Raw genomic sequence first — 21,076 nt, 5'->3', positions numbered from 1 at the left:
AGACAATTAAAAAAAAAAAGGAAAGAAAAAAACTTTGTTCTATTTCCAAATACTATTATTTTATATGGAGTTTTAACTTGTAAGTCATCATTCTGAAAGTACCTGAGCTATTAACTGAAAACAAACACTGATTTCATAGAGAAACTGAGGCACAGGCTGATAAAATAACGTATTCAAAGTTAAAAACCTCATTTCAACCCAAGGAGTTAGTCATAAAAACACATTTGATTATTCTCTTAATAGTTTATTCTTGCTTTCTAAGGATTTAACAGAATTCTTAGATTTAAAAAAAAAAAACTATTCATTTCTAGGGAGCAATGGTGGATAGAAGTTTGGGTGAAAAGACATTCACTTTTCATAACATATCCTTCTTGTTGTCTGATATTTTTTAAAATCCCCATGGGCATTTCCACAATAATTTTAAAATATAAAATAGAAATCCAACACTCATCGTTAGAAATACAACAGGTTTCTGTCAGTGAAGAAAAATGAGAATTCGTACTTCACTTATAGATTCTTGCTTTTTGGCGTCAATGTTCTTTGGGTCTGAATCTGAAGCCAGTGAACCGGACTCAAAAGCTGCCTAGAACGTTACCTGTTGTCAGTGACCGCAGCCAGACCTGCGATATCCAGGATGGCAGAGCCCTCGGTGGAGCGGGCGGCCGAGGGCTTGCTGGGGTTGTGAGGCACGGAAGAGCCCTCATGGGCCAGCATGCCTGTGCCAGTCATCCTCCACAGCTGGGAACGCTTCCCCGGTTCCTGTTGGACAGAGACAGAGAGGGCTTCGTGTGCAGCCACAGGGTTTCGAGAGCTTCATACAGGAGCTGAATAAGTTCTCAAGCAGGAACTGTGCTAAAAGACATTTTCTACATCATATAAATGCTAATTCAAACTTTCAGTGTAGTCAATCTCTAGTTGCCCCTAGGATGAAAGGCTAAACGCTTGACCCAAACCACTCCAAATGACAATACTGTAAATTTGAAAAAATTTATTTTTTTCATATACGTCATACTTTCTGAGCATACTAATTAGTCAAGGTTCAATATAATCTCCTCCACTAGCTCTGGGCCCAAGATAACTGCTGTTCCGGATGGTGACCCTCTTACCTGAAAGGGTGATCCAATTACATAAAGTATGTATGATATTCTCCATACGTGGCTATCCCCATAGCTGGGAGACAACCAGAACTTACCAGAGCTCTCCCCCATTCCGTGTTTATAATGGAAGCATGTATTCGGATAGTTTCTGTGTTCAATGGAGCTGACTGTGTTCACAGATCAAACTAAACAGATTGCTCTGGATTCTAAACATATTTTCTCCTTAGGAGCAGTTTTACAAACAGCACTTGGACTTCCAGGTCAATCCAGTAAAGTCTACATAATCCCTTATATACAAGAAGTAATAATAACAACGGTAATGACGCTCCTCGACTATTTACTGCGCCAGGCACGGATCGGTGTGATTTACACGTAGTATTTCATTGATCCCCCAAAACAATCCAATGAGGTATATGTTGTCATTACTCTTACTTACAAATGAAGAAGTTAAGGCTCAGTGAGGTAAGGAAACTTCTCCAGCAGGTGACGGAGGGAAGATGTGAGTCCCTGCAACGCGGGTCCAGAGCCACATGCTTAACCACTCTGCTACCCTATCTTTTTTCTCTTTTTTTAAACACAACCCATATACTTTCATTTCAGGAACACCTAACCACTGAGAACACTCCTTCTGTGGGGACGTATCCTCCAGCTAGACCCTCCAGGATCACATCCTCTCTCGCCAGGTGGGAGCTCCACTGGAGCAGCAGACCCTCTGGGCACCACAGATGCATCCACATGCTGCCCTGCAGTGGAGACAGCTTTCCCAATTACATTCTACAAAGTAATGTGAATGCTGGAGACAAATGCTGGGATTTAAAACCCAGCTGCATCGCTTGCTAGCTAAGTGACCCTGGAAATGGTATTAAATCTCTCAGAGCCTGTTTCCTGGTCTATCACATGGGGAAACGAAGCTACCTCTTAGGGTTCTTACAGAATGTCTAGTAAGTACAAGGCACTTTTAGCACATGCCTGGCACAGGGCGATGCCTCAATAAACGTCTGTGGAGTTCCTGTCATGGTGCAGTGGAAACGAATCCGACTAGGAACCATGAGGTTGAGGGTTCGATCCCTGGTCTTGCTCAATGGGTTAAGGATCCGGTGTTGCCGTGAACTGTGGTGTAGGTCTCAGATGTGGCTCGGATCTGGCATTGCTGTGGCTGTGGCATAGGCCAGCAGCTACAACTCTGATTAGACCCCTAGCCTGGGAACCTCCATGTGCCACGGGTGCGTCCCTAACAAAAAAATAAAAAAATAAAAAATAAACGCCTGCGATGTTATCATGATTACATCTCTTTACACAGCACATTATGTACACTGTCTTAGTTGATCCTCCTCACAAACCTGGGAGAACAGTGTGGGAAAACAAGGCTCGGGAGGAACGTGAAATACCAGATAGCATAATCTTTAAGTGGCAAAGCCAGAACTCAAACCTAGAAGATACGGTGCTCTTTCTACTTGTGCTACTGCCTCCTACGTCTGTGAAGAGAGATGAAACTGAGCCGCATTTCTACACCTGTGATCCCCATAGCTTTACTTCTCTGTTCACAGTCAGAGAATACATCTACCCACAGCACCAAAACCGCATGGAAAAGCAACTCCATTTTCCTGGAGATGCTCCAGAGCAGGAATCAAACCACAGATCCCTCTATTTCCTGCCCAGACATACAGGCTCACCATTGCTGGAAACTACCCAAACCTCCTTTTAAATATCTGAGATCCACCATTCTCCTCTAGCTCCCTTCCCCTGCCCCCTCCCCTCATGACTGAGTCCTAAACCCTTCAGATGAAACTGAGGGAGGGAGAAGGCCATGGGGGCCCAGCCCAGAGTGCGATGCTGAAACCCAAGGTGGGTGATGATCCCTATCAAGGGGTTGGGGAGGCGGGCCCTGTGTGGTTGTCAGAGACAAAGAGAGATGGCGATGGCCACCCGGCAAGGGGTGGAGGTTGGAAGGGGAGCTGCCCAGCACGTTGGAGATCAAAGCCTATGCCGGTAACAGGTGTGTCCACACGGGGGCCAGAGAAGATGGGTTGTGTTCGGGAGAACTGATCAAATTCGTAAAGACGTTCTTAGTGTTGGACAAAGGAATCACAAATACGAAGAGGGAAGAAATCAGAATGAACTTTATGATGCTGGAGTGGAATGAGAACGATTGTGTGAATTGCTGGTTTTTAACATACGGAGGCCTCTTAGGATAAAACATGATGAAAGACACTATGAGAAAAGGAATTATATATGTGTATGCCTGGGTCACTTTGCTGTACAGCAGAAATTGGCACAACACTGTACATCAACCATACTTCCGTTAAAAAGAGGAGAGAGAGAAATGTGTAATAAATAAGTACACACATAAGACATGTATTGCACATGCATACATGTTATGCACATACACAGATACAGTATGTGCAAGTGTGTGTGTGCAGATATGTGTCATGTATCCAAAAAAATCCCTAAGTCTGTCCCTTGAGAGTCTGGGAACAGCACCACCACAACGAGGTGTTCCTATTTTACGTTTCTAAACTCCATTCTCTGATAAAAGGGACCAAGACTCCTGAAAGAAGTGGCAAATTCCAAGAATGCTGCAGGGCAAGTACAAAGTGGGCCCTGAATAACTTGCTGTGTCAGAAAGTCAGAACATGCTCAAGGAATGAGGGGCAAATGTCCAAAGGACACAGAAGGTTAAAGATGCTCCCTTTGGCCGAATATGAGAACTGAGCATAAAGAGAAATCCTGACGGTCACAGGTAACACAGAGAGCCACAGTGACATACGCAAAGCTATGGACCAAACTGCGCCCCGTCAAATTCTTACGCTGAAGGCCTAACCGGCAGCTGTGATGGTACCTCGAAGCAGGGCCTTTGGGTGACAATTAGGTTTAGAGGAGGTCAAAAGTGAGGGGTTCTCCTGATGGGATGAGTGCCCTTGTGCCAAAGCTTGCTTTCTCCTCTCCCTTCACCCCTGCCCCCTAACTTCTTCTCTAATACCTGAGGACAGAGTAGGGAGGCAGCAGTCCACAAAGCAAGCAAAGGACCCACTCCAGGAACCGAGTTGACCAGCACCCTGATCCCGAACCTCCCGGGCTCTAGAACTGTGAGAAGTAAATTCCCACTGTTTAGTCTACAGCATTTGGTTGTGGAAACCCAGGCTAATGCACATGCACGCGTGCTCACACATACACACGTAGACAATGTGATGTGGAACAGGATACTCACATGGTCCCAAAGGACCACTCCACAAAATATTTACTAAAAGCAAGGGAAAGGAAAAACTTCCCTTCACAGTGAGAAGGCTGGCAGACCCACCTGCAGCAAGCGCTAAAGTTACTATTTCCAGCAACAGGACAAATCAAAATGACAGCATCACTTCTACAGAATTTCTGCCAACGTTCCTGTAAATTTGAGATTCTTGCAAAATAAAAAGTAAAAAAAGAAAAACCAAGCAAACAAATAAACAAAAATATAAGGTATCAAACTTCCACTCTTGGTTTCTAACTCAAGCGCCCAGGTCCACTGCCTAAGGCCAATGCAAAGAACTCTGCCTAGTTTTAGAGGTCAGTACAATTCATTTATCACCCACCCTTCCATTTGCCAGTTTTCATCCTCATTAAGTGACATTAACAACTGTGAAAGTATGTAAAAAAAAAAAAAATTTATGAAATTTTACTTAAAATATTTTTTGCTCCTTAATAAAAAAATCTGTTTTTTTGTCTACTTAACCGTCACCCAGCCTTTGGAAATCACATGTATAGTTATTATTCGTGTTTTGCTGAGCACACCCGGTGATCCTATCCCACTTTTAAATCACGTGATTCCCGAGCTGGTTTTCAGTCACCCTAACATCCTCATCACCTTGAACATCCTGTGAAGGTCACCTGCAACATCATTTCCAAGGGCCCTTGCATGTTTCCCCCCCAGTTAACTTGATTTCTACCAGACTCTTTTATTTTTAGATTATTGCCTTTCAAAATTTCCTTTTTCAAAATGTTCAATAAAAGTCTAAAAAAGGGGTTCACTTTTAATTACTATGCTTCACAGTCGCTTTACTCATCACCACTCACAAATCTTATTTCATAGGGAGTTCCCACTGTGGTGCAGTGGGTTAAGAATTCAACTGCAACGGCTCAGATCACTGCAGAAGCACAGGTCTGATCCCTGGCCTGGTGCAGCGGGTTAAAGGATCTGGCACTGAGGAGTTCCCGACACAGGTTTGATTCCTGGCCTCGCTCAGTGGGTTAAGGATCCGGTGTTGCCATGAGCTGTGGTGTAGATCGCAGACACGGCTTGGATCCCACATTGCTGTGGCTGTGGTAGAGCCTGGTAGCTGCAGCTCTAACTCAACCCCTAGCCTGGGAACTTCCATATGCTGCAGATGTGGCCCTAAAAAGATAAATAAATAAATGTATATGATAATATTTTAAGCAAACTTGAATTATATGACATTCAACTGCTGCTATGTAAAAATACACATAGAAGTATTAGTAGCTTAATAGAGAGATAAACTTTAAAACATTAAGATAAATTCCAACAAGCACATGAAAAAATGCTCAACATCACTAATTATTAGAGAAATGCAAATTAAAACTGCTATGAGGTACCATCTCACACCTATTTGTCAGAATGGCTATCATTAGCAAGTCAACAAATAACAAATGCTGGAGTTCCCGTCATGGCGCAGAGGTTAACGAATTCGACCAGGAGCCATGAGGTCGTGGGTTCAATCCCTGGCCTTGTTCAGTGGGTTAAGGGTCCGGTGTTGCCCTGAGCTGTGGGTAGGTCGCAGACTCGGCTCGGATCCCATGTTGCTGTGACTGTGGTATAGGCCAGCGGCTATAGCTCCAATTAGACCCCTACCCTGGGAACCTCCATATGCCGTGGGAGCGGCCCTAGAAAAGACAAAAAGACAAAAAAACAAAAAACAAAAAAAACCCAACAAATAACAAATGCTGGAGAGGGTGTGGAGAAAAGGGAACCCTCCTACACAGTTGGTGGGAATGTGAATTGGTACAACCACTACGGAAAACAGTATGGAGGTACCTCAGAAAATTAAATATAGAATTACCATATGACCCAGCAATCCAACTCTTGGCCATATATCCAGATAAAACTTTCATTGAAAAAGCTACATGCACCCCTACGTTCTCTGTAGCACTATTCACAACAGCTAAGACATGGGAACAATCTAAATGTCCTTTGACAGATGAATGCACTAAGAAGATATGGTATATATATATACACAATGGAATACTACTCAGCCATAAACAAGAACAAAATCATGCCATCTGCAGCAACATGGATGGAACTAGAGATCCTCATACTAACTGAAGTCAGTCAGAAAGAGAAAGACAAATACCATATGATACCACTTATATCCAGAACCTAATATACAGCACAAATGAACCTTTCCACAGAAAAGAAACTCATGGACTTGAAGAACAGACTTGTGATTGCCAAGGGGGAGAGGGATGGAGTGCGATGGACTGGAAGTCTGCGGTTAGTAGATGCAAGTTATAGCATCTGGAGTGGATAAGCAATGACGTTCTGCTGTAGAGCACAGGGACCTGTATCTAGTCACTTGTGATGGAACATAATGGAGGATAATGTGAGAAAAAGAATGTATAATATGTATGACTGGGTCACTCTGCTGTACAGTAAAAACTGATAGAACTATAATGGAAAAATAAAAATCATAAAATAAAAAGAATAAAAGAAAACATTAGGCTACGTGAAAGAAGCCTGTTATTAAAGACCACGCATATAAAAGCCCAGAGGAGGGGAGCCTATAGTCACAGAAGGTAGATTAATGATTGCTTAGGGCTGGGAAGGGAATGTAGGGGTGATCATGAAAGGATACAGGCTTCCTTCTGGAGGTAATGAAGATGTGCTAAAATTGAGTGTGGCTATGGGTGTACATACCATGGATAGACTAAAAACCACTGAATTGTATATTCTAAATGGGTGATTTGTATAGTATATGAATTACATCTCGGAGTTCCCATCATGGCTCAGTGGTTAATGAATCCGACTAGGAACCAGGAGGTTGCAGGTTTGATCCCTGGCCTTGCTCAGTGGGTTAAGGATCCCGCGTTGCTGTGAGCTGTGGTGTGGCTCGCGGATGCGCCTCGGATCCCACAATGCTGTGGCTGTGGTATAGGCCGGCGGCTACAGCTCCGATTAGACCCGGAGCCTGGGAACCTCCATGTGCCGTGGGTGCAGGCTTAGAAAAGACAAAAGGAAAAAAAAAAAAAGAATTACATCTCAATAAAGCTATTTAAAAATATAAAACTGAATTAAAAATATAAAGTTCCTTTTGATGTGCAAAGTCTGAAATGATTTGAATCTAACCCCCACAATTAAACATGTGATGACTCAGGTACAGCCCTAGAAAGACAAAAATAAATAAATAAAAATAAAAATGTGATGAGTTGTATAAACCTCAAAGCCAAATGAAGCACAAACCAGAGACATTCCTGTCACATGTGACACCACCTTAGGTGATCAAAGGACATCCTTTGTCAGCATTAGGGCCACACATCCTCTTTTAGGGTTATTTTTGGATTATATGATTTATATTATGCAAAATTTTCCAGAACACACCCCTCAGATAAATGTGTTTCAAATAATTACAGTTGGTCTTACACTGGCACTGAAAACAAATTGAAAACAAAACAAAAAAATTGTATGGCAGTTTTTACTTTTTATTGTTCGTTTTTAATGTACATTGAAACTGAAAACAAACAGAGCACATGAAATAATTACAGCTGGTGATCTATCTCCTCTGAATGGTTTCTGCACCTGCGTTCTCAAACATCTTTCATTCTGAAGCCTGAACTATTCATTACCAGTCCTTCTGTCACTTATAATATTTCTGATCAAAGTTTACTCTCTCTCTCAATATCTAGGCCTATTAGCCTAAAAATTGCCCTAAATTGACTCAAAAAGAATGTTGGCATAAAAGATTAAATTAAATTAAATTTTAAAAGAACGTTGTCATAAAAGTGGAAAATATTGTCAAGTTTGATCATTTTTTCCATTGAGTTGAGGGAAGAGCAGGTGAGGGGAATGTTAAAAGAGAAAAGAATAATGACAATGACAAACTGTAAATGTGAAAAAAAATAAATTCAAGAATTAAGTTCTCAGAGTTCCCGTTGTGGCTCAGCAGCTTAAGAACCCAGCTAGTATCCATGAGGATGCAGGTTCAATCCCTGGCCTCACTCAGTGGATTAAAGGATCCAGTGTCACCAAAAGCTGCAGTGTAAGTCACAGCTGCAGCTCGGATCTGGCATTGCTACGGCTGTGGCATAGGCTGGCAGCTGCAGTTCCGATTCAACCCCTAGCCCGGGAACTTCCCTATATGCAGGTGTGGCCTTAAAAAGACCAAAAAATAAAAAAATAAAAAGAATTAAGTTCTCTTAAAAAGGTATCGAACATTAAGAAAGGCCTGGAATTCACAGAGCAGGTACCACGGGACAGGGTCAGAACACAAATCGGAGCAGTCGAGACATCCAAGTTCCACCCGAAGGGTGGGCCTAAGTCTCCATTTACTCATCTGCAACACGAGGGGTTGGATCCATGGCCTGAGTCCCTTCCAGGGCTAAAAATCTGTTCTTCTAAATTCCAAATTCTAAGCTCGCTTACCTTCTTCTTTAAAATGACTCTCTGTGTCTTTGGTGAGACGTCCAAGACGAGCTCTGCGCAGGTAATGGCTTTGTTGGAAGCCACAGGCCGTCCTGTCCCCTCCTGTAAGCTAGAGGTGGAAAGACAGTAACAATCAGAAGACATGCATGGCTCATACACGTGTACTCATGCAGGTATGCAAGTACTCATAAGCAAAGGTCTAAACCTACGCTATAAAGATGATACTTTCTTTTTTTAATTATGGAAAAAAAGAGTCTGACTCAAGTTGCAGAAGATCAAGGTTATGTTGTTTTTCCTGCACAAAGATTCATTTGTCAGAAGACAAACTGACATTTCCCCTCCTGATAATTTCAGTGGCTTAAAATTCAGACATAAAAGGATGACTATATATCTTCAGGGTAACAAAACAAGACAAAAACTAAGCCAGGCATTCCAAGGGTCCAAGAATCAGCTCTATTCTCTGCCAGGAAAATAATCAGCATTATTGCATCTGTAAGTCCTAGCAAGAAATCAGAAGTCCCTTAATGACGAAAAGAAAACAAAGGTTCATCATACCACATTCCTCCAATTCGACCCTGTTGTGTTTCTCTGGGGTTTAAAAACCGTAAACTTTAGGAATGTTGCAGCCTAACTATACTCTAGAGCATTTCGATGAGATTTTATTTAGATTATTCTCCTGTTTCCACTAATCTCTATGATCAAAAAGGGACTAATAAATTCAGAGTTAAAATCTAGTTTTCATGATACCAAAAGCACAAGTGACCAAAAAAATTTGGGTTCAACAAAATTAAAGCTTTCGTCCTTCCAAAAGACATCATCAAGAAAGCAAAAAGATAATCCACAGAATGGGAGAAGATATTTGCAAACCATATATCTGATATGGGATCTGTATCCATATGATATAAGGTGTTTTAAAATGCCTTATATTAAAATTAAAATAAAAAGGCAAAAAAAAAAATCCAGTTTTAAAATGAGCCAAGGATTTGAAGGGACATTTCTCCAAAGATATACAGGTGGACAATCAGCACATGACAACAATCTTCATTCTCATTAGCTATTATGGAAATGCAAACCCAACCACAGTGAGACACTTCTACCTACCCAGCAGGGTAGCTGCAAAGAAAAAAAAGTGGAAAACAACAAGCACTGCTGAGAAGTAAAGAAATCAGAACCCTAACACATGGCTGGTGGGAATGTAAAATGATTCCCACCAGCTGCTATGGAAAAGAGTCTATAGTATAGCAGTTGCTCAAAAGGTAAACACAGAATTACTATGGAACCCAGTAATTCCACTCCTAGGTATACACACACACACAAAATTAAAATCAAGGACTTCAGCAAATGCACGTATAGACATGCACATAGCAGCAGTGTTGACAACGGCCAAAAGGTAGAGATGAAACAAATGTCTCTCAAAGGATGAGGAGACAAACAAACTGTGGAACAGACACATAATGGAATATTACTTAGTCATAACAGGAATGAATGCTGATACACGCTATGAGGTGGACGAACCTGGAGAACGTTATGCTGAGTGAGAGAAGCCAGACACAAAGGCTTACATACTTTATGATAATTTATGTGAACTATCTGCACTAGGTAAATCCTTAGAGACAGAAAGCAGCTTGGTGGTTTCCAGGGACTGGGAGAAGAGGTTTAATGGGGAGTAGCTACTTAATCAGCTTAGGGTGATGAAAACGTTTTGCAACTAGATAGCTTGGTGGCTGCACAATCTCACAAATAAATGAAATGCCACTGAACTGATCACTTTAAGATTGTTAATTTCATGTTATATAAACCTCACCTCAATTTAAAATAAAAAATCAACAAAAACAAAACCAGTCTCATTCACCGCCAAAATGCAAAGTTCGCTCCAAAAATGCAAAGAAACAGGATCTACTACACACCAAAATATGATTTAACCTCTCGGCATACTAAGATTCCCAGGAGCTTCTCTTTTTCTCTACCCATATCCGATCAACCTACTAAACTCATAATTCTCCATTAGGATTCTTCAGTTAAAAAGCTTAGTTGAACTACTGGAATTTAACATAAGAAAGTAAAGAGGAAAAAACCGTGATAAGCAATCAGATTAAGGACTGGTTTTTCAGGCACCAAAACCTTAAGCATGTCATAGCGTTTGGTGCCATAATCTTTAAAAAGAAACAAACATGATTGACTTAATTAAAATAAGTAGCCCAGCACCATCTTTATCAAAAGAAGTGCAACAAACAAGGAAAAGAAGGGCTATTCTAAGCATATCAAAAGAAGTGCAACAAACAAGGAAAAGAAGGGCTATTCTAAGCAAAGATGCCCCATTCAACACATTATTAGTGAAATCTGGGGTCTAGGCCGATGAGAAGGACACCCCCTGGACTCAGAGCTTATTCTGCGGGCCTCAGGCACATACACAAATATTTCATAAGCAAAATCATTCAGAACACTTTGGAGAAGAATATGACTTCGTTCAATCAGGGGACTTATATTTGGAATGTGAAAGATTCAGCTATTCTCCCAGTTTCCTCGCGGATAAACTTCAACAACTGGCCCTATAACAAGCACAGAAACAACAAACTGCATTTACATGTTGGTGGAATGACTACCTTCAGAAAGCCCAACGTTTTGAATCTCCACGTACCAATCAAACAGAATTAGAATAAGCTTGCCATTCCTCACCTGGTTTTTCTTTCTAAATACAACTAACTCGTCAGACAACAGTGAAGATCATAATTCTAAGCAACTGGAATTATTGTCAAGTTGCCTTTACGTGAATTTTAAGATAGACCCTGAAGTGTCTGTTTAATCAGTATTTTCAAGGAGAGAGTCAGAATAGCGGTAAAACGGGTGAAGATTCATCAGTTTCAAATGAGGAAAGAGGTAAAACAGAAATAGCAGCAAGAAACTTTTAAAAAAATACATAAGAAATATACATAAGAAATTTCTCTAAAGCAAGAGAAATTTAACAGCTCAGGAGAGGAGTTGTTCCATACCAGAATGGGTTATTAGACAGATCTTTAAAAAGAGGAGTCTTGTCTCTTTGAATAAATTTTAGTCGAGCCAGAAGACAAGGGTTTAGACTAAAGACCTCTCAAGACAGACCCTGAGCCTGGGATTTGGTAAAGAATGGAAGGAATCTTCCTTCGTCCCTCAGCTTCCTGAGAACCGCTTAAAATTTAAAACCAGTTAATAATTAGAGCTTTCTGCCTTACAAGAACAGTAATTGAACCCAGAATTACCCAGAGAATGTATACGTGGCAGCGATGTAAATGAAATTTTCATAATAAAGCTGCCGGTTATCCTGGAAATCATTCATGTTGCAGATGAGCTCAGAGGAGCCTGCCCCTTTAACAGTCAGAGTGATAAAAGGTGGCAGGGTGGGTTCGTCCCAGGCATAGTCCAGGGAAGTCATGGGCTTCACTTCGGTCCGGAGCCTGGGTTCAGCGACGCCATGCTGAGTAAAGACAACCGGGACCTAGAATAAGGGCAGAGGGGATAAAGAGGACGTCCATTCAGAGTGCTGCTGTTGGCAAGTGATTCAGGGCCTCCCAGGCTGAAGTTCCAGAGCCTTCCCAAATGAATCCTACACAGGGCATAACCACATGTGAGGCTCATCAGCTGGCCTCTTCAAAGGCCTTTCTAATCATCTTCAAAATTGCAAAAAGACCACCAATTAAGGGACACAGGCCACGGCCTGGTGGGTAAAAGGTTTTGAGCAGCTCTGCCACGCCAAATACCTAGAGGAAGCAATCCTGTCCGATCAATGGCAGCTGGTCTACCCTTGCCCCCCTGGAATATGCTTTGAATAGAGAAAGGAATAAAAATTTTGGAATTTGGCTATGGAAAATCACATATTATAAGACACTGCTATTCAAAGGCACAATTTAAAATAGAATCTAATGATTTCCATATTGGATTTACTTGAAAGATTATACAAAGCTCACTGTAACTAAGCAACAGTAGAAATGCCCATTCTACTGGCCTTTGTCAATTTGATTCTGAGTCCTCTGTTTACATGGAATGTCTCTGGAGGGCACTGTGCCAACCAATCAATCTAGTCAAAATAAGTTTTGGGAGCTGAGAAGTCACATCTGGACAAGGCTGCCCAGCAATCAAAATCACTGGCAGAAACCACCTCCCAGTAGCAAGGATTTCTAAGATTCCCGCACAGCTTCTTTTAAACCTGTGTTAACAATGTACTATTCCCTTATTATCTTAAGGGCAGTACCTACTCCACTCTCCCACGTGTGAGACAGCCCAACTGGCTCTCAACCTCCCTTGATACCTTAGAAAAGTTGTCAATTCGGAAAGGTGGGGGTAACTGATCTGTATCACTAAATGAGATCCTATAAGTAGCTCCTCGCAGAGTAATTTCCACGCGCAGGAAGAAGCATTTTCCCAGAGTATCTCTGCAGAAAAAGGAAATAAAAGAGGTTGCAAAAAATGGAGGGAACAAGTTTCGGTTCACTTTCCTCTCCTATGTCTCTCACTCACCACTGTGTCTTTGACCACATTAGACAAGCAGAAATTGACAGTATAATCACATAGTAAAAAACAATTCATTCAAGCAAAAAGGATTCATTCTGAACAGTGCGTCATAACTGTGTGAGATCTACACATATTACCCAGTGGGTTTGTTTTAGGCCATTGTGTCAGTGCAGCAAATGAGTCAATATGGGGTGAACTACGTAAAAGTTGATATTGGACTATTTTTGACCTAGAAAAGAGGAATTTTATATGGTTTAAACTAATACATTGATGTTATTGATAAACATGGATGGTTCTGTAGGATGAGGGAAGGTGAGGAAGAATCCTGTAGAATGGAGATCAGTAATGTGATCATAACGTGTGTGTGTGTGTGTGTGTCTGTGTCTGTGTCAAATATAAACACTGTTTTAGGTCACTATTATTAAACTAGCCATTTTTAATGTTCCCTTACAATAGTGTTCTCCATGGAGGATTAACCATAGGCATAAATGATTAAATTTTGCTCCCAAATATGTTGAAATAACACTGATTTCAGAGTCTTTACCTTCGAAAGCATTTGAGGAAAGAAATTAAAGAGGAGAGAAAGAAGCAGAAAGGCATCCCATGTTCATGGATTAGAAGACTTCATGTTGTCCAGATGTCAATGCCACTAAAGTGGATCCACAGATCTAACACAACCCCTATCGAAATTCCTAGGGTTTTTTTTCCCAATTAATAGAAAATTCATCCTAAAACTCAGATGGAATCTCATGGGATTTCAAATGGCCAAAATAGTCTTGAAAAAGAGCAAAGATGGTGGTCTCACACTGCCTAATGTCAAAGCTTATTATAAAACTACTGTAATTAAAACAGTGTGATATCGGCATAACAACATAATATAGATGAATAGAATACAAAGCCCAGAAATAAACTCTCACATATAAGGTCAAATAATTTTTCCCCAAAATCATTCCACGGGGAAAGGAAAGTCTTTTCAAGAAACGGTATTGGGACAACTGAATATCCACAAAAAAAGAATGGATTTGGACCCTTACCTCACACTACGTACAAACATTAACTCAAAGTGGATTAAAGACCTACAGTAAGAGCTAAAACTATAAAATTCTAAGAAGAAAACATGGGGGGAAACTTCATGACATTGGATTTTGCAATGATTTTTTGGATATGACACCAAAAGCATAAGCAACAAAAGTTAAAAGAGATAACTTGGACTACACCAAAATTTAAAACTATACACACAATATGGCATTGCTGTGGCTGTGGTGTAGGCTGGCAGCAACAGCTCCGATTCGACCCCTAGCCTGGGAACCTCCAGAGGCCACAGGAAGCAGCCCTAGAAAAGGCAAAAAGACAAATAAAATAAAATAAAATAAAATAACAAGTGTTGATGAGGATGTAGAGAAACTCGAACTGCGGTATGCTATTGGCAGGAATGAAAAATGGTGCAGGCACTACAGAAAGTAATATAACAGGAGTTCCCATTGTGGCGCAGTGGTTAATGAATCCGACTAGGAACCATGAGGTTGCGGGTTCGGTCCCTGCCCTTGCTCAGGGGGTTAACGATCTGGTGTTGCCGTGAGCTGTGGTGTAGGTCGCAGACGCGGCTCGGAACCTGCATTGCTGTGGCTCTGGAGTGGGCCAGTGACTGCAGCTCTGATTGGACCCCTAGCCTGGGAACCTCCATATGCCGCAGGAGCAGCCCAAGAAATGGCAAAAAGACAAATAAATAAATAAATTAATTAATTAAATTAAATTAAATAACAAGTGTTGGTGAGGCTGTAGAGAAACTCGAACCGTGGTATGCTATTGGCAGGAATGAAAAATGGTACAGGTGCTACAGAAAGTAATACAACAGGAGTTCCCATTGTGGCACAGTGGTTAATGAATCCGACTAGGAACCATGAGGTTGCGGGTTCAGTCCCTGCCCTTGCTCAGTGGGTTAACAATCCGGCGTTGCCGTGAGCTGTGGTGTAGGTTGCAGACGCGGCTCGGATCCTGCGTTGCTGTGGCTCTGGCGTAGGCCGGCGGCTACAGCTCCGATTCGACCCCTAGCCTGGGAACCTCCATATGCCGAGGGAGGGGCCCAAGAAAATAGCAAAAATACAAAAAAAAAAAAAAAGAAAGAAAGTAATGTAACAGTTACTCAAAGAATTAAAATGCCCACATGATCCAACAATTCTACTTCTGAATATATACCAAAAAGAACTGTAAGCAGGGACTCAAAGAAATATCTGCACGTTCATATACACGGCAGCACTATTGCTAACATCCAAGAGGTAGAAGCAACCCAAGTGTCCATCAGTGGATGAATGGATAAGAAAAATGTGCTACATACATGGAATGTACTATTCAGCCTTAAAAAGGAATGACGTATTGACACATGGATGAACCTTGAGGACATTATGCTAAGTGAATTAAGCCAGTCACAAAAAGACAAATATTGGAGGGTTTCACTTCTCTGAGGGAGTTCGTCAAATTCATAGAGAAGGGAGAAGGGTGGTTGCCAGGGGTCAGAGAAAGGGAAAACGAGGAGTTGTTGTTTAGTGGGTGTAGTTTCAGTTGGGAAAGATGAATGTACTTAACACTAGTGAAGTTAAAAATGGTTAAGATGGCAAATTTTATGCTATATGCCTGAGGACCACAGAACAACCTCTAGGTCTTTACGTCACCTTTCTCACACGGTATGTGTATTTTACCACAATTTTTAAAAGTCTAATACATTTTTTTAAAAAATCGCTGGAGTTCCCGTCGTGGCGCAGTGGAAATGAATCCGACTAGGAACCATGAGGTTGCGGGTTCTATCCCTGGCCTCGCTCACTGGGTCAAGGATCTGGCATTGCCCTGAGTTGTGGTGTAGGTCACAGACTCGGCTCAGATCCTGCACTGCTGTGGTTGTGGTGTAGGCCAGCAGCTATAGCTCCATTCGACCCCTAGTCTGGGAACCTCCCTATGCTGTAGGCATGGCCCTAAAAAGCAAAAAAAAAAAAAAAAAAATCATTGGATGAAAGCAGAGAGAAGAGCATCATCTTGTGCTAGTTGAGGCTGAATTTTGTCAGATTTTCTTAACAAGAACCTGAGGGTCACTGGGTTAGGCAAAGGCCAGGTGATTTACTGAAATGGTATCAAATAAGAGAAGAGTTTGTACAGTGTGCAAGAAAAGACAAATATATTTATAGGAAGTTCCCACTGTGGCACAGTGGAAACGAACCCGACTAGTATCCATCAGGGTCAGGATCGATCCCTGGCCTCGCTCAGTGGCTCAGTGGGTTAAGGATCCGGCGTTGCCATGAGCTGGGGTGCAGGTTGCAGACCTGGCTCGGCTGTGGCATTGCTGTGGCTGTGGCATAGGCTGGTGGCTGTAGCTCGGATTAGATCCCTAGCCTGGGAACCTCCATATGCCGCAGATGCGGCAATCATGAGCTCAATGCTACCCCCTGAACACGTGACCTCAGATAAGAGCATGTGCACAATGGTCGAAACTGTCAATGTTCCATCTAACTCATTCCAGCCAAATGTTCACCATGTTTACCTGGTCTTTGTAGTTTTAAGAAAGACGTTTATCTGAGCCAGAAATAAATGTGCCCATTTCATGAAGAAGTAGTCTTATTATTTGCTGACAGCTTTATAACTATTTGAAATGTATTTGGTATTTACAGCTTCCTACTTACATCACTGCACCTCAAATGTACCGTTTTGACTAAATATAATCTCTGAACTTACCTCATGTTGATATGGAAGGAATTATTCTTGTTGACTTCAAAGCCTCCAGACCAAATACAGTTGGGGACGTCCATCAGTCTGACACACAACAGCTGATCGTAGTCATTCCGAGGCCAGTGGAACACCACGCTGGAACCAGGAAGGGTGGAAATGTAACCTTCCGGATTGGCTGTTCCCTGAAACACACAGGACCACTGGCCTTGGTCAACGAGTCAAGACAGAAACTGTTTACTTGAGTATCCATTTCACTCTAAGCCTTGCCTTCTACCAGGAGCTATTTAGGGTACCAAAGGCACAAAATGCTTATTCACGTCAAAAGACTTAGTGTTGATGGGGAGATAAGCTGGGGCATTAAACTCATTGTGCTGTTAAATAAGTACTAGTCATTCTTCAAAAGCAAACAGCTTAGGAGTTCCCGTCGTGGCACAGTGGTTAACGAATCCGACTAGGAACCATGAGGTTGTGGGTTCAATCCCTGGCCTTGCTCAGTGGGTTAAGGATCAGGCGTTGCCGTGAGCTGTGGTGTAGGTCACAGATGCGGCCTGGATCCAGCATTGCTGTGGTTGTGGCGTAGGCTGGTGGCTACAGCTCTGATTAGACCCTTAGCCTGGGAACCTCCATATGCCATTGGAAGCGACCCTAGAAAAGGCAAAAAGACAAAAAGACAAAAAAAAAAAAGGCAAACAGCTTACCTGTCCCCTGGCAAATTCCCTCTGCGCAAATGCAAGCTTGTGAGACGATTTATTGTCTAGCAGGTAACGGGGGGCAAAGATGACCATACAGGTGTCAATATATCGACCTCGGCCTTTCTTGACATCAATCCCTACAAGTAACAAGAACCAGTTCCATGAATTAGTCAGAAGGAAAAAAATTTGTGGCCTAAAATAATTAAATAGGCTTCACGATTACTTCGTTTCTCTGCGAAAACAATCACGGCACCCAGAGAAGCTGCCAAGCCTTCTAAGAATGGAGTAAAAACAGAATTACCCTCAAATTATTATTCTTTATTCCCATTTAATGGCTTAAAAAAATCTCTATAGCAACATCAATATCCCCATAATTGCTAGTTTCTTCAGAAAGTGTGTAAAACCACAATAGCCACTAAAACACATAGGTGTTCAGTTGGATTTCCATTTCTGAAGCTGACTACTAAGATAGTTTGCTACATTTCTGCTTATCTATGGGACATGAAATTTCCTCCTAGAGAACTTGCCCCTTTTACAGAATATACTAGAAATTTCTTATTACTTAACTGGATTCTGCGACTTCCCTGAACTCAGTGGACTCTTCTAGTAATTTCTTTAAGCCCACTGTCCAAGAATTCAGCTCAAACATAACAGTAAATACTATAGAATTTATTCCTTCATAAAATAAGTGCTTTTAGCACCTACTAGGTACTGAAATCAAAAATAGCAAACGAAATGCATACCAAGAAGAGAACGTCATAAAAAATCAAAAGGAAATCTCAAAACATCAGGTCCCAAGAAAGAAAAAGAAAATAGCGTTGAATTATTTTAGAAACTCTGATAACAACTTTTAAAAATATGAAACTCAGTGGATGAATCATTCATTCATTCAGACAATGAATATAACAGCTATATTCATTAGTACTGGGCTGAGTTCTGGTTATACAATGATAAAAACATTATGGTAGAAATAATAATATTTATTGAACTCTTAATCCAAAGGCTCAACATTTAATTCTCATAACAACCTTATGAGTTGTTATGTATTTTCATTCCTTCATGTTTGCAGATGAGGAAACTAAGGCGGGGAAAGTAGGTACTTTGCCCTAGGTCACGCAGCCAGTAGTAGGTGGCATCGCTGGCTTCAAACACAGGCAGCCTTCCTGGGGAGTCCTTGCTCATATGGTGATGGGACAAATACAAGGACTGTACTCAGCAGTCAAGTATCAAAGGACCATAAAAAGAGAAGAGACTTTAGGATGTGACAACTAGGTGTCCTGGATATCCCAATGCAATTCCAATGATAAATACTCCACTCTGTTAACTCCATAATTCACTTCCACTGGTGTTTACTTAAGTCTCAAAAACAGCTGAAAGCCTGAGCAAAACACAAAAACAAAATCACTGAAACTCTGCAATTAAGAAATACTAAGAGATAGTGGAACAGGGCGATGCATCCTGTCCCTTTTCTATGCCATACAGAAAGGTATTAATGGTCAGAAATCAACTTTTTTTTTTTTTTTTGTCTTTCTAGGGCCGCGCCTGTGGCATATGGAGGTTCCCAGGCTAGGGGTCGAATCAGAGCTGTAGCTGCCGGCCTACACCACAGCCACAGCAACACCAGATCCGAGCTGCGTCTGCAACCTACACCACAGCTCACGGCAATGCCAGATTCTTAACCCACTGAGAGAGGCCAGGGATGGAACCCGCAATCTCATGGTTCCTAGCTGGATTTGTTTCTGCTGCACCACAACGGGAACTCTGAAATCAACATTATCATAGCTAGCCAATCTCAACTCATCAAAATCTACCTATAAAAAATATATTTGAGGAGTTCCCGTCGTGGTGCAGTGGTTAACGAATCCGACTAGGAACCATGAGGTTGCGGGTTCGGTCCCTGCCCTTGTTCAGTGGGTTAACAATCCGGCGTTGCCGTGAGCTATGGTGTAGGTTGCAGATGCGGCTCGGATCCCGCGTTGCTGTGGCTCTGGCGTAGGCCGGTGGCTACAGCTCCGATTCGACCCCTAGCCTGGGAACCTCCATATGCCGAGGGAGCGGCCCAAGAAATAGCAACAACAACAACAACAACAACAAAAAGACAAAAAAAGACAAAATATATATATATATATATTTGATATTATTAAAAGAGGCTACAGTATCAAGACTGAATTTGGGGGGGACTGATTTTTTTTTATTTCCCTTTTCATCTAGGCTTGTCTTGGTAAATCCCTAAGAAATGAAAAGCTGATAAAATCAAAATGCACAAAATCCCTCCTTTTGGAGGTACATGTAAGGATAACTGGCAAAGCCCTGCTGGCTTTTCCACTTAGGACTGTGCTTTAAACTTTCCTGGTAGGGAGCTAGTTATCCAACCAGTCCTTCAAAAATATTCATATAAAGAGATTCCACAAATTCCCTTGATAATAAATGCCAAGATCTCCTGATCCTTAGGAGTCATAAAATTCCATCTTGGCCCAGCCTCTCTATTCCTTTCTTTGGTGTAAAAACAAAATTGGAATCTCTGCCTAGTCCCTAAAAGTAATAATCTTTAATGAATGCATGCCCACTGCATATTTCCACTGGACAGTTCAATCTGCAAGAATTCTGTGCGGTGCCTTAGTGCCAACTGCTTTCAAAGGCCTAGACACCATTTACCCTCCAATTGTCCCAACTACAGCTTTCAGCTGACCTGGAGTACCACCTGGCTTTGAAAACTCTAACATGACAAGACACCCCAGCAGAAAGCCAAACTAAGCGTGAGGTGGCCTGTGCCTATTCAAAGGGTGGAGCAAACAAATGTGAGAAAAAGCAAAGCAAAGGATCCTCAGTTGGAGGATCGGATGGAGTTTATATTTCTTCTCTTAACATCTTAATGTTAGCTGTGAAAAACAAACAACCAACAACAAAAAAACCACAGCTTTGCTGTCAAGCGAGAATGCATGCAAATTCGTATCTAAAACAAAAAGCACAAAGGGCAAACTATATTTGGAAGAGACTCTTACTAATAAACCTTCAAACTCTTAAACATATCCCTGCCTCCACAGGATTCAAGGTCAACAGCTAAAGGACACCATCTCAAATTTTCTGTCTCTAACATGACTCTTTACGTCTACACTGTCCAAAAGAGCAACTACCAGTTATACATGACCACTTCTATTCACTGAGACGAAATAAAGTGAAAAATCTGATTCCTCTGTCACACTTACCACACTTCTCAGGCATGTACTCTCAAGCGCTCAGCAGCCTCGTGTGGCCAGCGCCTCCGTACTGGACAGTACAAACCAGCATCTCCATCGGTGCAGAGAGGCCAATGGATGGTTGCCCAACATCCACTGCTAAGCAGTGCCCTGAGATCCTTGGAAATTACATACTAAAGGAAGGAGGCACGGCTACCATTTTAAACCTGAGATATGTTTATCAAATTGGTCTTAACCCTTCGGGAAACCTTTGGAGTGCCC

At 41.8% G+C, this 21,076-nt stretch overlaps 1 protein-coding gene across 6 annotated transcripts in view; it reads right to left on the bottom strand.

The window, feature by feature from the left end:
* VPS13D (vacuolar protein sorting 13 homolog D) overlaps positions 1-21,076 on the bottom strand; it is a 255,497-nt gene that overhangs the window by 122,157 nt on the left and 112,264 nt on the right. For all 6 annotated transcript variants that reach the window (XM_047791889.1, XM_047791884.1, XM_047791885.1 and 3 more), the window contains 6 exons: positions 17,625-17,755; positions 16,933-17,108; positions 13,010-13,133; positions 11,964-12,199; positions 8,728-8,836; positions 596-759 (listed from right to left, as the gene is read on the bottom strand). In XM_047791889.1, coding sequence (XP_047647845.1) covers positions 596-759; positions 8,728-8,836; positions 11,964-12,199; positions 13,010-13,133; positions 16,933-17,108; positions 17,625-17,755 — 940 coding nt within the window. The remainder of the gene's footprint in view (positions 1-595; positions 760-8,727; positions 8,837-11,963; positions 12,200-13,009; positions 13,134-16,932; positions 17,109-17,624; positions 17,756-21,076) is intronic.

This window comes from Phacochoerus africanus, chromosome 8, assembly GCF_016906955.1.
Source record: "Phacochoerus africanus isolate WHEZ1 chromosome 8, ROS_Pafr_v1, whole genome shotgun sequence".
NCBI lineage: Eukaryota > Metazoa > Chordata > Mammalia > Artiodactyla > Suidae > Phacochoerus > Phacochoerus africanus.
This window is presented reverse-complemented; position numbering and strand designations above follow the sequence as displayed.